The 19,150-nt window shown below is 45.3% G+C and overlaps 1 protein-coding gene across 1 annotated transcript; it reads right to left on the minus strand.

The window, feature by feature from the left end:
• Positions 1–5,581: 5,581 nt before the first annotated feature.
• Positions 5,582–18,739, minus strand: O0I10_010615 (uncharacterized protein; the record flags this gene model as incomplete). Its single annotated transcript, XM_058490594.1, has 11 exons — positions 5,582–7,941; positions 8,005–8,711; positions 8,765–9,845; positions 9,909–10,957; positions 11,035–11,604; positions 11,672–14,502; positions 14,564–16,210; positions 16,269–16,704; positions 16,782–17,106; positions 17,308–17,895; positions 17,971–18,739. The coding sequence occupies 11 exons, from the start codon at positions 18,737–18,739 to the stop codon at positions 5,582–5,584; spliced, it is 12,363 nt and encodes a 4,120-aa protein (XP_058338607.1).
• Between the last annotated feature and the right edge of the window lie 411 nt (positions 18,740–19,150).

Genomic DNA, 19,150 nt, shown 5'->3' on the forward strand with positions numbered 1-19,150 from the left:
TGCTTAGTCTTACAAGAATGGAATGACGAAGAGGGACCATTGTTACGGCGTATCTAGTCCCCTCCAAAAGGGAGATGTTTTGCTCTATCGAGTGCAGCCTTTGTCCAAGACACAATAAGTCAACCAACTTGTTTTGCTTTCCTTATCACAGCATTCACACGAGCATGAACTTCCACAATCCTGCATTTCCCACACCATAGATCTTCCTATAAATCAATGCATCAAATGCTCTCGCACGTCGATGTCGAACACTGAAAGAAGAACGGCTTCTTACACTATAGAGGCTTAAAAATGGTTGGCACCGCAACGTCAAGTAAACCTTTATTGATCCAACATCATCCACAAGAGATAAACTGAGAAGTACAACGAATTGCTCCAATGAGGGAGATACATCCATATGGGACAAAGGTGAATGGATGGATGTGAGGTGGCCCTTGGTGCGTGGTGGTGTGTAGCATTTGGATGATGATGGTTGACATCTTGGTTGGACAAAGGATGATGATAGTAGTTGCCACCGAATAGCGTCTAAAGCACGAAAACTGGATGCACCACTCATTCAGGATGAAAGCATCAGTATCAAGTTGACAAACGATACACACTTTCTCCACGCGTTGCATACATCCAAGACCTTCCTTCCCATGCACCAAACCATAATCCATATCCATAACAAGTCGTATGTATTGAAGTAAGTTGCTACACGTAAATAAAGCTGCTATCTGCTATCCACGTGAAAAGACTGTAAGACAAGTTGCTGCAAGTAGAGAACGCCGTATGAGACAATGGAGTGAAGACCTCGCTAATAGCAACTGCTGCAATGAAGGCTGTTACAATTGATCGCGGTAGAGAAGCGCACAAGATCGTGTGTTGTGTCAAGAGACTCGTGTGTTGTAGATGAGCGACAAGAAGGCTGTGTACACGCCATGCACATGCCATTCAGACAAAGTCTTTCGGATCAAGACTGTTGCAGGATTGACATGATGGGTTGAAGCAGGACAATCGTTCGCAGGTGGTGGTTGCACTTAAATGGGTCAACAGTTGAGATGGGAGGAAGAGTGAAGAAGGTGGGAGTGGAAGACCTGGAAATCAAAATGATTTTTCTGATGCCTTGGATGATATCTCTGTTCGAGCGTAACCCGGTCAAATCCCCTCGGATCAAGAAAGTTAAAGGATGGAGATGATGGGCTGGAGCAAGACAATCGTTCACATGCATTGGATTGGGAAACAAAGGTGAATGGAAGGAATGGGCTATTAGCTGCCATGTATGATGTGTTGTTAGGTAGTGTAATATCATGCGTTGACCCTTCCTTTCATGCAAATCGGCTGGGTTACACCAACATGCCCTTCTGCATATCTGGCTCTATTCGTTTTCAGCTACTTGATAATGGACAAAGACCAATTCTCATATAGCATCACGCCTACAGCATAGGTAAAACATAAAGACGCCTGTATCTCCAAACTTTACAATGAAACCTGTGGTTTTTATTAGAGCAATGTGTTCGGCTTGGCCAACAGCACCTTGTGTGAAAGTTTCGCGTTCAATGTCGCAAACAGCCCAAAAAATATTTTTTGGTCGTCGTCGTCGTCGAAGAGGTCGACCCCTGGATCCAGTTTGGCTGGTGGCGACATTGCGAAATCTGGGATTGGCAAGCTTGATCGTGAAACTGGCACCCAACGTGCAGTTGGCCAAGCTGAGCACATTGCTCTATTCAAAACCCCACGTTTGATTGTAAAGTTCGGAGATACAGGCACCTTTATGTTTGTAAGCGTGATGCTATATGAGAAGTGGTCTTTGTTCATTGCCAAGTAGCTAGACCCTGGAGAGCCAAAGATGCAGAAGGACCTCGTTGGGTAACTCAGCTAAGAAGTCAGGACTTCAGGGACAATGCATGAAAGGTACGCAACCCTCACTTTGATGTCATACAGTGGCAGCTAATAGCCACTTTTGTGCATTCCCAACTTTTGTTCATTGTATCGTAGGTGGACGATGCTCCTGCTCTAGACATTCATTTCCATGATTAAAGTAGGTTGATCCGAGCTGATTTGGTTGAGTTACGCTCACACAAGATTACATCGGTTGAGCTACATCGAGCGTGCTTTATGTCTAGAGTGATGTAATCTCTCTTTGACCGTAGCTCAGTCAAATCAGCTCGGATCAACCTACTTTAATTATGGAAATGAATGTCTGGAGCAAGGGCATCGTTCGCATGCAGTGGATCTCGCAACAACGATGGTTGGATAAAAGTGGCCGTTAGCTAGCAATACATGCCTGTTCCTAGATGATCCATAAAGTAATTATACATTGACCCTTTCATTCATGCAAACGTAGCTGTGTTACACAACACGACCCTCTGCATCTTTTGCTCTGCCAGGGTCCACCTACTTGACAATGAACAAAGACCACTCTTCATAGAGCATCACGCTTACAAACATAAAGATGCCTGTATCTCCAAACTTTACAAAGAAACGTGGGGTTTTGAATAGACCAATGTGCTCGGCTTGGCCAACAGCACCTTGTGTGAAAGTTTCGCGTTCAATGTCGCAAACAGCCCAAAAAATATTTTTTTGGTCGTCGTCGAAAGAGGTTGAGCCCCAGATCCAGTTTGGCTGGTAGCGACATTGCGAAATCTGGGATCGCCCACGATGAACTTCATACTTTGACACAAGATTCCTTTGACACCGACAAGCACGTTGCTCTATTCAAAACCCCACGTTTCATTGTAAGGTTTGGTGATACAGGCGTCTTCATGTTTGTAAGCGTGATGCTATGTGAAGAGTGGTCTTTGTTCATTGTCAAGTAGGTGGACCCTGGCAGAGCAAAAAATGCAGAAGGTCCTCTTTGTGTAACTCAGCTACTTTGCATGACTGCAAGGATGGAAGGATGATACTGTATACACTATTGACAATAGCCCATATACTGCCCGCTAGCAGCCATTTCTTCACAAACAGCGTTATTGCAAAATCCACTTCATGTGAACGATTCTCCTACTCCAGCCGAGCGTTTCCATCATTCAAGTTTCTTGATCCGAGCCGATTTGACTGAGCTACGCCAAAACAGCAAACATGAAAATTAATGAATCGCAGACCCTGCGAATGTCTCCGTCTTTCAAACTTTTGGACGCTCCCATTCCAAATTTTCAAATGAAGCGTGAAGTCTTTATTAGAAAAAGTTGATCAGCATGCTCGAGAGCACCCTTCTGACCAATTTTCAAGTTGGAAGCGAGCAACTTCGGGGCGGTGGGCCGTCCGCTCTTTTGTTGCCCATCATCCACCGCTTGGGCCCTCCCGCATTCAAGACACCCTTAATGAAGTGTATGGTTTTTAAATGAATGAAGCTGATCAGCATGTTGCAGCGAACCTTCTGACAAAGTTTCAGGTTCGAAATGGGGAATCCCAAGGTAATACATACTATTTCCATGATCATGAATCCGGGGCTGACCTCCATTTCCGACTTACATAGTAAATCTCACGTTGCACCCTCCCATTCAATTTTTTCAAATGAACATGGGTTCTTTTTTAATAAAACATTGATCAGCATGTCCCAGAGCACATTGTGTGAAAGTTTCAGATTCGAGAGGGGCAATCTCAATATCAAAGTTTGATGTACAGTGTACATGCATATGTACAAGAGGTGTCCGACCCATTTAATTTTCACCTCTTCTTCTCCTTCCACTCCCGGCTTCTTGTCTCTTCCTCCCATTCTCAACTGTTGCCCCATTCAAATGCAACTACACCTGCGAACGATTGTCCTGCTTCAACCCATCATTTTGATCCTACAGCTATCTTGATCCGATTGTCGTTGACTGATTGGCAACTTCATGGCGTGTACGCAACCCTCTTATCACTCTACTGCAACAAACGAGTCTCTTGACACAACACACGCTCTCATGCGCTCTTCTGCCACAACCAATCGTAACAGCACTCATTGAAGCAGTTAGCGATGTCTTCACTCCATTGTCTCAAACAGCGTTCACAACCTTGTCACTCTACAACCACACACTCTCTTACACACTCTTCTTCCACCACCAATCGTAACAGCAGGTGCCATTAGCAAACTCTTTACTCCATTGTCTCTAGTTACGTGCAACAACATGCCTTACAGCCCTTTATGCATGGACCAGCAGTAGCCATTGTATACAAGCAGCTTTATTTACGTGTAGCAACTTGCTCTGATGCATACGACTTACAAGGATGATCTCATATCAGCTATCGAGTACGCTGCGATACAAGTAATCTTCGCCTGGTTGAGCTACGATGGATGACCAAGAAAAAGATATATCAACAGCAGGATGGAAAAGGAAACATATCAACAACGGCTCTTTTCAACCAACGTATTCGATTTGATGGATGGATGTAATCAAGTGCAGTGATTCAATATCATGGAATGTTGCTTTGGTTACTTGTTGAGTTGTCAGCAGGAAGGATGGATCACGTCACGTGGAAACGGCTGAGGATGATGATGGATTGGATGGGATTGACGAGAAGACTTATATCTTTGACGAAAGAAGGTGTCTTACAGCCATGGATGAAGGATGTTTCTTACGGCAGCAACGAAGAACACGATGTCACAATTATCCCTATTGCCTCTACGTGATTCACCCGTATCTCATTCAATTTACATTACTGTTCCTTTATCTATTAACTTGATAAACATCCACATTACCATGTCTTATTCTTCGACTTATTGCATTGAATGAAAATTGGATTCAATATGATGTTTAGGAGAGTATCGTACTGGGGAATGAAAATTGAAGGTCGGGAAGCGAGATTAGATCATTTACATCATCGTATCGCGATGCTTCGTTCTTTTGTCACGTTATTGCGTTCATTAAAACTTCATAGTTCACGTACTGATAGATGAAAAACAGGGAAGATCCTCAAACGATTGTATTGCAAGATGAGTAATACTGCACGAATGGGAGGGCAAGGATAATGGAAAAAAGGAGTCATATGAGGGAGGGTTGGGTGTTTGCACGTATTTTATGGTGTCTCACCAAAGTATGGTGACAACTCACCTGCTAGACGTATGTTGGCGTTTGGGGTCAATTTATGCTAGAATACTGAAAAATCGATTACAGCGGTATTTGACGGTTGCCACGAAAACGACACGTCCCTGGAATGAAATAACATGGGGAAGGGCTACAGTAACAACTACAGCAAGGATAACAGCAACTACCTTACAAGATCTAAATCACAAAGAAGAAGATCTTGTATTATGACGTTACTACATGATCACAATAAAAGGGAGGGTAGAGTAGTATAATCGAATACGGCCTTTACAATGAAACAGCCTCTTTCTCTTCGTTTCTTTTTTGTTTTATCACAGCATTTATGTATGAGTGCTCGTTTAATTAAAGAAAGGAAAGTTATCGAGAAACATAAGTAAACGTTCCCAACATGAGGGCTGTACCTGGCTCATGCACGTCATTAGAACGATGCATGATACAAATAAACATTGGGTTAGGCGTAACGTGTTACAAGATTAGCATGCATGAAGATATCACTGAGCTTATTGTACAACTGATTTTCTTTTATGTATATGAAAAAACAACGCAATTTTGTATATAATTCTATGTAAATGTGATTATTGAGCCAATGCAACAGCAACGCTGTAAGGGCCACTATGGCTAATGGAAACATTGATGGTATTGATACCAGCGGCAGAAGCGGCTTCCTTGGCCTTGCCAGAAAGAACAACTTGAGGAGCTCCAACTTCATCTGCAATGATTTCAATTTCCTTGAGAGGAGCACCGGCACCTTCAGATTGGATCTTGCCATAAGTGGAGATAGCCTTGAAAACGGCTTCCTTGGCAGACCAGCGACCAGCAAAGCTTGCTTGAACATCAGGGCGACCGCGACAATATTGGACTTCAGCGGTGGTAAAGTTGCGTTCAACAAAGGTTTGATTATCGGCATTCACATGGGAGCACAATTCAACATCGACACCAACACCCTTCTTGCCAGCTTGTTGTTCAGTGAGTGAAGCAAGGACAGCCTTAGTCGATTCAACATCGCCTTGGAGCTCAGGTTGAAGAGCCACAGACTTGGCATCGAACAACCATGTCTTCTTATCCTTGGAGTATTGAGCACGAGCGTTGGGGTTGAGGTACACCTTGTATTCAAGCTCATCAGTGTATGGAGCAGCATCCTTGACTTGGATAAAGTCACCAACACCAGTAAGCGAATCATGCAAGTAGCGGTAAGCCTTGGCATAACGTTGAGCATTCTTAGCCTTGTAGCTGTTGTATTCGTGTTCTTCAAGTGCACCAAGAACGTAATCGGGATGGATGATAAGGATCTCACCACCAGCTTGACCGAAACCAAATGACTTCAAGAGACCTGCCTTAAGGCCATCGGTTTGAATGCTGCGAGATGGGTACACAATGTATTCAAACTCCTTGAGCACCTCGTCGACATTATCGGCATTTCGGTTACCAGGAACGATACCACTGTTCAGGCATTGAATCATACCATTGGCCATCCATGAAGCAGCAGGACCCTTGGGGTGACCAGTAAGGTACTTTTGGGTGATAGCAAGCAAAGCGTTACCCTTGGAGCGACCAAGATGCTTGAGTTGTTCATTCAATACACGTGATTCGTTCTTATCATTGGCCTTGGTGGAAGTGCCGTGGAAGGAAGCAACACCAATGTCATCCACAGTCAAACCGTAAACAGCAAGGGCACCACGCAAAGGAGCAATGGTGGAATCTTGGCGATAGAAGTCCATGTTCCATGTGGCAAGTGCTTCCTTTTCTTGACGCTTAGCCTCCTTGTGCAAGAAATCGGTACGCTCAGCCAAGAAGCTCTTCTCCTCATCCTCATTCAATTCACCAGCAGCCTTGAGTTCTTCCAATTCTTCACGCAACATGTCGTATTCACTCTCAAGCCAAGCATTGATTTGGGCACGACGAGCCTTGAGTTGACGAGCACGGTAGTTGAAGTTCAACAAGGGCGATGCACGCTTGCGAGTGCTTTCACGAGCAGTGGTCAAGATACCAGCACCAGGAGCAGGAATGGAGCGACCTTCCTTATCAGTGGCAGTATTGGTCATAGCAACGATACCATAAATAGGAGCACCAATCTCGATAGCAGTGGATGCCGACATGAGAATATGATTACCAGAGCCATGAGCTTCCATGAAACCATTGCGAGTAGTAGTTGTAGGACGCGACATTTCAGCAGGTGTACGGCCATGCTTGAATTCATCAACAGCATTGGAAGTAGCCTTCATGTTGGCGAATTCGTAGCTGGACTCCTCAGTGATATCTTCAGTGGCACCAGCAATCATAATCTTGGCCTTGCCGGTCATGATGGTGTCAATAGCAACTTCAACGGACACAGCAGAGGTGGCACATGCATTGACAGGAGTCTTGATAGGACCAGAGGCAGACAACAAAAGCAAGTTGATCCATGCAGGGACAGTGTTGATGAAAGATTCTTGAAGGATATCCTTTTGGACAGGCTTGTCAAGCAAACGATCACGGAAAAGACCACGTTGAGCACGTTGACCACCAACACCAGAGCCAGTAGCGTTACCAATCTCGGAGACGTGGACATACTTGTAGAACTCGTAAGGATCAGTGATACCAGAAGAAACGAATGCCTCAACAGTGGAGATGATGTTGAACAATGACACAGGGTCAACTTGATCAATGATATCCTTAGGCACACCATAGCGAGCAGGATCCCAACCAGTAGGAATTTGACCAGCAACAAGACGATCGAAACGCAAGGCCTTGGGCACAAACAAAGTGGATCCCTTCTTGAGGACAACAACCCATTCACCATCACCGCTCTCATAGACATCAGCATGGTCACCTTGTTGAGCCTTGAAGTATTCAGCTTCTTCCTTGCTGCAAGCAAATGGTTCCAAGTCATGGTCCACAATAATTTCTTGCATAAGCATCTTCTTGTTGGGATCGTAGCCATTCATGACAGTAGGATCTAATTGTGACATTTATAAGTCATCTCTACATCCACACATATATCAATTCCAATAAAACTTACCAATGAGACGGATACCACTGTGTTCCAAAATTTGCTTCTCATACTTGGCCTTGACATCCTTATCCTTGACAGGTTCATTGGACTTGGCATCCACCCAACCAGAGTAAGCGGTACCATCCTTGAGCTTGCCGTGGAAGTGCTTGATGTAACCCATGATCCAAGCCATTTCGATGCAACCCTCCAAAGAGAATTCACCATTGGCTTCCATCTCCCAACGAGTACGAGCGTTACCCCATGGCGATACTTCACCGAAACCAGTAACAACCACAACCTTGTCAAGATCAAGCATACCCTTGAGATGGCTAAGATGCTTGAGGGTGTCATATTCCTTGAGCTTGGGGAAGTCGAACTTCATGTTGGCACGAGGAGTGATCTTGTGAGGCTTGTACTTGCGTTCAGCTTCTTCACCATAGACAATCTTGAAATCAAGGGCATTCTCGGCATCGACAGCCTTGCGGATATCGGCAGTCTCACGAATCTCTTGACGCAAGTTGGCGCTGACCTTGTTCAATTCAGGGATGAATTGGAAGCCACCGTTCAAATCGGCCCACACAGGTTCGTTTTGGCACAACTCAACAATCGTGGGGTGCATAAGACCAAGGATGTTGAAGGACATTTCAACAGTAGAGAAAGTGCGGATACCAAGCTTCTCCATACCCTCGGCCACCATGTTGTTAGCACTCATCAAACCAGTACCACGGGTCCAGCTATATATATAAAGTAAGTATTGATTCATGACATGATCCATTTGTATACATACCCAATGACAGCACCAGTGATCAAGAGGTAGCTTGACCAGCTTTCAGAATACCAACGGTTGAAGAGAGTTTCAAGGGCAATCTTGGATTCACTGTACAAGCCATCGCTACCAAAGAGACCATGGTTGGGGGACAATGGCAAGATGACTTGAGCAGGGCGAGTATCGGATCCAATTTGTTGCTTGTGGGACTTGACGTTACCAAGCAAACGCAACAAGTTGGTCAACATGATACGATGGGCAAGTTCAGACTTGGAGTCAATGGAATCGATTTCACGGCCGTTTTCAGGGATAGCAGCAAATGGAATAACACAATCCAAATCCCAGTTCAAGCCCTTGGGGTCGTAGATGTAGTTGACAATGGCGTCGACATCTTGCTTGGAACCTTGATTGAAGGGAACAACGACCAATTGAGAACCACGAGAGCCATAGGTGTGATAGATGGATTGGAAGTATTCGGTAACTTGGCGACTGAAACGAGATGTGGTCACCACGACCTTGGCACCACCCGACAAAAGACCCTTAAGGACCTCTGAGCCAATGGAATCACGGCCAGCACCAGTCAACAAGACGCACTTTTCAGCAAAGGTGATACCTTCATCAGCAACTTCACCAAGGACATCCAAGTAAGTGGTAGTCAAACGGCTGCTGAACTCCCATCCACTAGGATCGTTGACGTTCTTCTTCTTGAGATGCAAGAAAGGAATGGTCTCAGACTTGGCAGACTTGGCAGAAATGCGCTTGTGCTCAGCAGTGCGTACAGTGGATGACAAACGACGTTGACGGCCACGATTCTCCTTGACAATGGTGTTGGACATGGACATTGCACGAAGCACATCGCCATACAACTCGCGAATGGCAACCTTGGAGGACTTCTTCATCTTGTTTTGGTTGCGAATGATCTTGTAAATGCGGCCAAGATTCTGTTGCACCTTGAGGCGGTTGGAGTACTCGGTGATCTTGCTACCAGAAGCCATGTCCTTGACATAATCAGCGAGCTTGCGGCAACCAGGACGAGGGACTTCATTGTATTGAATATCGCCCTTTTCAGTGATAGTAGTTTGAGGACCAGTGGGGAAGCTCACTAAAATAAAATTAGTTGTCTGATTCATACCACATTCCCATTGCATCACGTGATTGTACTTACCATCCTTGTAAACGGGATCAACAGCGAGCACTTCCACGCAATTCTCAATCAAAGCTTGACCGAATTCCTTAGCCAAGTGATAGGTTTCACCCTTGTCACCAGCACAATTCTCAACATTGTAACGCATGTAGTCGATCAAACCAGGGTAGGCACGAGTCATGATGTGCAAGCACTTGGCAGTGACTTCACGATCAACAATAGCAAGCTTGCCAAAGATGATATCGTACCACATCTCCAAAGCATCTTGACGGACCCAGTTCCAGTACGAATCATAGCGACGAGCCTTGAAGCTGCTAAAGATGGGCTTGATGCCATCAGCATAAATATCACCATGTTCAGCGAGCCATTGATCCAATTCAGCTTGCAACTTTTGGGTGGTGGTCTTTTCCTCCTCGTACTTCTTGTGACCATCACGAAGATCCTTTTGCAAATAGCGAGCATACAAGTTCAATTGTTGATAGATCAATGCATCTTGCTTAGCCTTGAGGGCATCAAGCTCTTCAGTGTTGATCATCATGCCAGCCATACCAGCACCAGCACCACCGGCAGCACCACCTTGAGACAATGAGATACCAGCCTTCTTAGCATAAGCTTGGGCAACAGAATCCAACCATGACTTGGCATCAGCATCTGAACCAAGACGAGAAGCAGGCTCCATGGTAAGACCCATCAACAAAACACCTTCAGTACGACCGGGACCAAGACCCCAAGTGGATGAAAGATGAGACTTGGCAGCGCTAAGAGTGAAACCACCAGGCATCTTGGAGCTAATCATCTTAGCAACCAAAGCACTTGTATGCTTGCCAAGAGTACCAGGGAAGCTGCCGTTCAACGAAGCACCCAATTCTTCAATAGGAGTCTCTTCAGCCTTTTCAGGCACACCGCTTCCGAATTCCTTTTGCAAATCACCAAGAATCTCATTTTGAAGAGTGGATTTACCACCAACCAAATCCTTGATACCCTTGCTTGTTGGCACCTCATCAACAGACTTCTTGAGCTTTTGGGCAATGACCACATGGATAACTTCAGTAGCAGTAATAGGAGCATCACTATAAATAATAATAAACAAAATGAGTAATCATAATAATCATAATCACAATTCCCCCCCCCATTGTATGATACATACGCAACAGGAGCTGGACCAGCAGCAGCAGGAGCAGCAAATGCAGCCATCATAGGAGCACCAGCTGCAGCAGCACCACCAGCAGATAAGCTGATACCAGCCTTCTTGGCATAGGCTTGAGCAACAGTATCCAACCATGATTTGGCATCACCTTCGGAACCAAGACGAGAAGCAGGTTCCATAGTAAGACCCATCAACAAGACACCTTCGGTACGACCACTGCCGAGACCATACTTGGATGACAAATAGGACTTGGCACTGCTAAGGCTGAAACCACCAGGCATCTTGGAGCTGATCATCTTAGCCACCAAGGCACTTGTATGCTTGCCAAGAGTACCAGGGAAGCTGCCATTCAATGAAGCACCCAACTCTTCAAGACTTGTCTCTTCAGCCTTTTCAGGTACACCACTAGGGAACTCCTTTTGCAAATCACCAAGAATTTCGTTTTGAAGAGTGGACTTGCCACCAACCAATTCCTTGACGGTCTTGTTAAGTGGAACTTCATCAACAGACTTCTTGAGCTTTTGAGCAACCACCACGTGAATGATCTCAGTAGCAGTAACAGGAGCATCACTATAAATAAATAAATAAGCGTATGAGTAAATGTCATATGACATCGTATTGCATATATGTAAATTACCTAACAGGAGCTGCAGGTGCAGCAGCAGCGGGCATGGGTGGTGGTGCAGCAACAGGAGCAGCAGGAGCAGCTGCAGGGGCTGATGCAGCAGCAGGTGCAGGCTCTTCTTCAACAGCAGTATCCTCAAATTGATAATAGATCTCGGTAGCATTCTTGGAAACGCACAAGTTTTGGCGGCGGTTGATCAAAGCATCATCATAAGCTTGATACTTCAAGTTGAGAGTACGAGTTGCCATGCCACACAAAGTAGGTGAAGGACCCAATTCAATAAGACGCTCGACCTTGAAGTACTTGAAGAGCTGATCTTGAGTCTCGATCCAACGCACAGGTGAAGCAAATTGATAGGCAAGCAATTCGACAAGCAAAATGTAACCAAGACGTTGTTGTTGACCAGGAGTAGAATACTTGTCATCAGTCCAATTCTTAAGAACCTTGCCGAGACGAGGGCTGGAAGTCAAGCTGTAGACATTCTCAATGTACTCCTTTTCAATGCTGAAGGGTTGAGCTGTCAAGTTGGGAATGTACTTTTCGCTGAGTTGAGCCACGTTGATGTAGGTTGGGTTGATCTTCTTTGCCAAATAGGTACGGAAAGGTGCAACACCGCTAAGCAAGAAGCTTGAGTGGAAAGGTACATCAATACCAGGCAATGGCACAGTAGCATAGCCACGCTCCAATTGGACACGACCAGTGGCAGCCTTCTTAGCATTGGTCTTTTCAATGGCACCATCAATGATTTCGGTCAAATGCTTCTTGACATCCTCCAAAGGCATGGTGGTCATAAGCTTTTGCAAGTCAATGTCTGATTTCTTGATAAAGTTGAGCACATTGGTCAAGACGTCAAGGTTAGGCAAAGAACCAGCAGCAACGTATTGCCAATTTTCAACGTTAAAGTTGACAATCTCAAGGACATCATTGCTTTGACGAGCAATGGAATCGACAACATAGCGTAAAGCGGTATCGTTGAAAGTCTTGGAGACACGAGCAGGGTTGACAGCAGCCATACCATAATTGGATCGACCTTCGGCATCACGTTGCACAGCGGATTGCATGGTCATACCACGATAGAAGACAACATCCACCAATGACTCAATAGGCAACACGTTACCAACGGCAGCCAATGCGGAGTATTCACCAAGGGAGTGACCAGCAAAAGCACAATCCGATTGAATAAGCTCCTTGGCACGCATGTCTTCGAAAGCAGCCTTCTCCATCAAAGTCAAAGCAGGCTGAGTGAATTGGGTAGCTGACAACAAACCATTGGGCGATCGGAAGGTGTAGAAGGAAGTGCGATCGGTGATGTTGGGGAACAAAGGCAAAGTCTTGGTGCTGCCATCGGATTCGACAACATCATAAGTCATGCTCATATAGTTTTGGCGAATAGCATTGCCACGAGGACCACCAAAGTGCACAGTCTTTTCCTTGGGGTTGTCACGCACAATCTCAATGATCGAGAAGCCATAATTCTTCATGAAATGGGCATCTGCACGATCCCAAATATCCTTGGCAACAGGGGAGCTAGCATACAATGCCATACCCATACCTTGTTCTTGAGAACCTTGACCAGTGAAAACATAGGCAGTGGTAGGCTGCTCCACCTCAGCACTTCCTTCAACAATCTTGTCCCCATTTTGGTTGACGGTCTCAACCTTGATAATCTTGCGACCATTCTTCATACCAATATGGGACAACTTGGTTTCAAGGCGATCAGAGGGAAGCACCATACCCATAAACTTGACATCATAGGCAACCACACGTTGAGGATTGTTGTCAGCAGCGAAGATCTCAACAAACTTGCGAGTTGAAGCACTTGTCCACATGCCATGGGTGATGGTACCAGGCAAATTGGCAAGGTCAGCAAAGTAAGGGTTGACGTGAATAGGGTTGAAGTCGCCAGAGATCTTAGCATAGGGCTCATTGGATGCAGGAGCGTGCACCACTGAAGAATAGGTCGACTTGGCAGGCATAACAGAGTAACCACCATTTTCGAAAAAGTGGGCTTGCTCAATCTCTTGACCATGACGCTTGAGGTATTCAGTAACAGGGTTACCATGGCTTTCACCAGCTTCATAATCAACCTTGCCAACTTGAACAAATTCCTTGGTCGAAATTTGCATCGAAACAGTACCCTTGGTTTGAACGCTGGCATAAACCTTCTTGTTCTTATACTTCACTTCGGTGTTGAGGCGGAAGATAAGGGTGCTATCAGTAGACAACTCATGGTTCTCCAATTCCTCGGTCCACTCGATCCATTCCTTGGATTTGAGAACAGCAATGTCCTTGGTGTCCTTGAACTTGAGTTGCATAGGAGTCTCAACCTTGCGTTCAAAGGTGTGTTCATAGTCATCAAATTGGCCACGATACAAGAATTGGCTGACGACTTCGAGAATAGGCTTGCCATCACGAACAATCACACCCTTGACCTCAATAGTCTTTCCAGAATCACCATTGATGATGCCATTGATATGGGCATAGGTGTCGACAACATCACCAACACTGAGAAGAGTACCACCTTCAAGCACACGGAAGCCATTGGACAAGTGAACAAGCTTAAGCAAATCACCATCGATGACCTTGGGGAAGATAGCCTTGATAATAGCCTTCCAGCCGACAACAATGGCAAAGTCCATAGGAGCATTGACCTTTTGACCACGATCAACGTAAATCTCAGCTTGGTTACCAACAGCTTGGCAGAATTCCTTGATCTCATCAGACTTGACAGATTCACCAGTGCCAATCAACTTTTCGGTGACAGGGACATTCAAAAAGTCATCCTTGTTATCAGCACCAAACCAAAGCTTGTAATAGAATTCCTTAATGCGATCATTGCGGCTCTGTAAAATCGATAAATATGAGTAAAGATCATCCATTATCAGCAACCAATAATATACATACCTCCATGACCTCATGAATAGGAGCGTAGCCAAGTTCGGGCTTGTAGTCAAAGTGCAAGTTCAAAGGAATGAAATCATCACCACGCTTCTCAAACATGGTAACATTGATACGGCTGCCTGAAACAGCGACTTCAACGGAAGTAACAAAGTCCTTGGTCTTGCCAGTGGCACTCCAAAGACGCTTGTCTTGAACCTTGACAGCAACAGGACGGCCATTGCTATCACGAGAGACAACAACTTGTTGACCAGGACGAGGACGAATCAAGTGCTTGAGAGGGTTGTCAACAAACTTTTTGTTTTGCACAATGAATTGCGAAGTCAACAAAGCACGCAACCAGTTGTACTCAGCACCAGCAATAGCTTGAGACCATTCATCTTCCTTGTGCAAAGCGGACTCGTTTTCACCAGTGGCATACACAATTTCAGTGGCCGATTGGGAAGCAGGCTCGATGCTCTTGTTGACTTGGATATCAGAGCCACCAAGATATTCAATTTGAGGAATGGATGCATCGCTGTTGTTGTAATAGCGTTCCTTCAAGCTTGCAATGTGGCTGGTGTAAATGTCACCAAGGATTTCACCCACAGGTTGATCGACACGAGTGGCGTATTTGGCAGCAACAGGGCCATGCAAAATACAAGTACGTTGAACATCTTGATCGACGACAGCTGCAAGGTCTTCAGATTGCCACAAGGAATCCTTCTTGAACCACACCTCAAAGTCCTTATCCATGACAGGAATGAAAGGCACAGGCTTTTGACCACGGCGTTGGCACAAGGTGACAAAGTGCAACACATCTTCAGAGGTCAAGAGCTGAGTATCAGCCTCAGGGAATTGAGCCAAAAAGTCGGGCACAAAGTCGTTGGGGTTGTCGAGTTGGCTAAAGTTTTGCAAGAGCGATGCCTTTTCGGAGGTTGAGAAACGTTCTTCCACACGACGCAAAAAGTCGCCAACAAGGTTGCGGTGAGAAATGTCGATCCAACGTTGTTCAAGCTTGATGTACAAAAGCTCCACCATACGTGATACCACTTCAACGTAGGTCATTTCTTGAAGATCGACAACGTCACCATTCTTCTTTTTGCCAAACCACACCTTTTGGAAATCAGCATTGAGACGCTTGATGATATAATCCTTCTTGGCAAGCAAAGCAGTAAGACGCTTTTCCTTGGGTTGGTTGAAGATGCTTTCATCCAATTCCTTCCACAAACGCACACCACGAGTAGCAATCTTGTGAATAGGTTCACCCAATTCAGAGCGCACAGTAATCACACCACCGGTAGGTCCCTTGTAAGTCTTTTCCCAGTTGTCATCATCAACACCAGGAGCATCCACCATAGCTTGCTTGACAGCAGGGGATGCAAGACCTTCCTTAGACACCATCATACGAGAACCAAAGAGGATACCATCAAATGGCATAGGAGGATAATCGAATTGCAAAGCCCAATCACCGGTAAGATAGGGCAAAGTATCATCAGCACCACCAAAACCAGAACCAGCAACGAGAACAATGTTTGGTTGACGACGAATAGAAGCATAAGTCTCAAGAATGGGTTGATGGAAATCCTCAAAGCTGTGGTGACCACCAGCACGACCACCGGTCCACTCCATGATAATAGGCATGTTGGGATTAGCTGCAGCAATGGAAACAACCTAAAGGTATTCATCATTAGTATCACCTTTCTATCACTTGTATTGCTTTTTAACATACCTGACGGATGGTTTCAATGCTACCAGGCTTGAATGCAACATGGCGAATACCAGCATTTTGCAAATTCTCCAAGACCTCGTTGGCTACATCCAAGCTGGGAACACCGGCAGCAACACAAACACCCTCCATAGGGAGACCTTCCTTACGCATGACTTGGATCAAAGGATACTGGAAACCCCATTGGCGTACGTTCAAGAACAAAATGTTGAGAGTGATGCCTTCACCAGCACGAGTTTGCTTCATGATCTCATCCACCTTGCTACGCAACATCTTTTCATTGTAATGACCACCACCAGCAAGTTCAACATGGTAGCCGGCATTCATTACTGCTGATACAAATTCGGCGCTGACAGTGGAAGGAGTCATACCAGCAACCATAAGTGGGGGCTTGCCAAGGAGACGTGACATGCGAGTATCAACATGAATACGACCATTGCTATATGGAAATAGTAATCATCATCAGCATCTATACATGTATCATACTCTTTCAAGTAACCATGCCAATACACATACCATGATGTCTTTACAAGCTTGGGTTGGAAAGCCTTGGCCCAATCTTGAGAATAAGTGACAGCACGAATATCCGAATCAAACAAATCGGCCTTGTACGACAAATCACGGTTGTTGCCTTCAAGAGCACCAGCCAAAACGATTTGGACACCTGTACCTTCCTTGTTACGATGGGTCAAGGCACCAATACCCGAAGTACCACCGGGGCCGAAATCGATAATATGCGTGAGACCCTTGAGAGCAATAGCCTTCTCCCAAAGGACGGGACGTGCACAAATAAGAGACACCAAATCGAGTGTCAAGTCCTTGGAGTTGCGAAGGTCATCACCTAATAAAGTAATAAAAGGAGCAAGTGTCAATCAAAAATGTTGTCGATAATACCATCCACCATTTCATGCCCCCCAACGCCCCATTGACCCAAAATGTGAAACACTTGTTGCACCGTTGGGTGTGTTGTGTATGTACTCCGCCCCTTAAAAAAGTGGCCCCTCCACCTACACCCACCCACCCATACACAAAATATACATACCTGAATCAGTAGCCAATACTGGAATACTCAAATCCTTTGCTTCAAATCCAAGCTGTTCACGTTGAATATCTTGTTTGAGAATTTCACCAGCCTGTGCCAAATAATCACTGTGGAAAGGAGCTGTAATCGGCAAGAATCGGGAAGAGAATTTAAGCTTGCGTTGAGAAAATGGTACTCGAGATTGTTCGAGGCCTGCTGGTGCCTTGAGCTTTCTCAAGCTAAGATTGAGACCATACAAGGATTGTGGTGGACCAGTGCAAACGAATGAACGAGGACCATTGACAAGGGTCACCTTGATTTGGCGGTCTGGTGCAAGATGTGCGTTGGTGGCATCCAAATGTTTGCGGACTTGCTCCTCACGTAGACCAGTGATAGCCAACATTGGGGTGGGGTTGCCTTCATTATTGTTGATGGAATCTTCAAGGATGGTGGGATTAAGCGTAGTGGGTGGGAAAACTTGTTGTGCACGAGTGCCGATCCAGAAAAGCAAGCCGAGTGCCTTTTCAGCATTGCGTACAAATTCTTCTTCAGTGTTGGATGAAGCAATGACAGCAGAGGTAACAATGCCTTGACTATGACCGGTGGTACCTAATATGCACGTTACATGTTAATAATCCTTTCCCCATCCATATACACCCCCAACCAATAACCTTTTTTACATACCAGCCAAATATTGTTTGATATCTGAAGGAGAGCGATCCAGCACCTTGAGCATGACATAGTAATGGAGAAGTTGGGTAAGACCAATCAAAGGAAAACTGACAGGTGCTGAAACGAAATATTGTAGATCAGGGCGTAGCTCGGGGTTTTCTAACCAGCGCACGACATCAAGACCCTTGGAATGAAATACACTTGCTTCAGAGCTGCGAGCATGTTCAGCCAAAACAATGGCCATCCTTTCTACGAATCCACGCACCAAACCATTGTATGTTGTCCAAATATCTGCCAATTCATCAAAATATTCCTCAATGTTGCCTTGACCCCCAAAGGCTGCAAAAATCTTGGTATCGCCACGAGCTGCGGCAGCAAACAACGCCGATTGGGATGGGGTAGCTTCCTCAGCTGAGAGTGCTTTGCTGTCTTTGAGAACAACCAACGAGGTGAAATAAGCACTAATGATCACTGAACGGGACTCGGATGAAAGGTTGCGAGTGATGGCATGTACGTCATTGTCCTTAAGATATCGGCCACGGAAATCAATAAAAGCTGTCCTTGCTACAGGCAAAAATTGTTGTTCCTTGGAAGCACGCTTAGCAGCAAAGCTCATAAAACGGGCTGCCAATTCGATCTCATCAATCTCATCCTCTTCGATGGGGAATTCTTCTTTGAGCTGTTCGGCCGAGACCCAGATATCGGCAGGCACCAAAATGGATACTTCAGTCTTGTTCTGCTTAACAGAAAGAGGGCGCAATACTTGATGTGGTTGACTCATGATGGGGGTGATGCTCTGGATGTGTTGTATAATATGTGTATATATATATAAATGTATATATGTGGTTGTTGTGTATGTCGTACGGAGGAGGTCGAGCCTTTATCGGAGGAGGAGAGAGAACCTCGTTAGCATTTGCCATTGACAAGTACAGTATCCGACGCTTGCTTTACCTTATGCGCTACAAGTGGATGTAGAGTATGATGGGATGTGAAAGTGTGTAGAAAAGATGATAAAGAAATGTAAAGGAAAACTTTTTTCAGCCTTTGGATGTTCTCTTTTTCCTTCCCCCAACAAAAAAAAGAAAGAGATAAAACCAAAAAAACAATGACAGCCCATCCCGCCAAGGTTTTGGCCTGCCATTGCGTCGGGGCAAGGCTTGTCGCTGTTTGAATCGTTGGCCTTTTGGGGTGA

This window comes from Lichtheimia ornata, assembly GCF_029851405.1.
Source record: "Lichtheimia ornata isolate CBS 291.66 chromosome Unknown scaffold00073, whole genome shotgun sequence".
Classification (NCBI taxonomy): Eukaryota; Fungi; Mucoromycota; class Mucoromycetes; order Mucorales; family Lichtheimiaceae; genus Lichtheimia; species Lichtheimia ornata.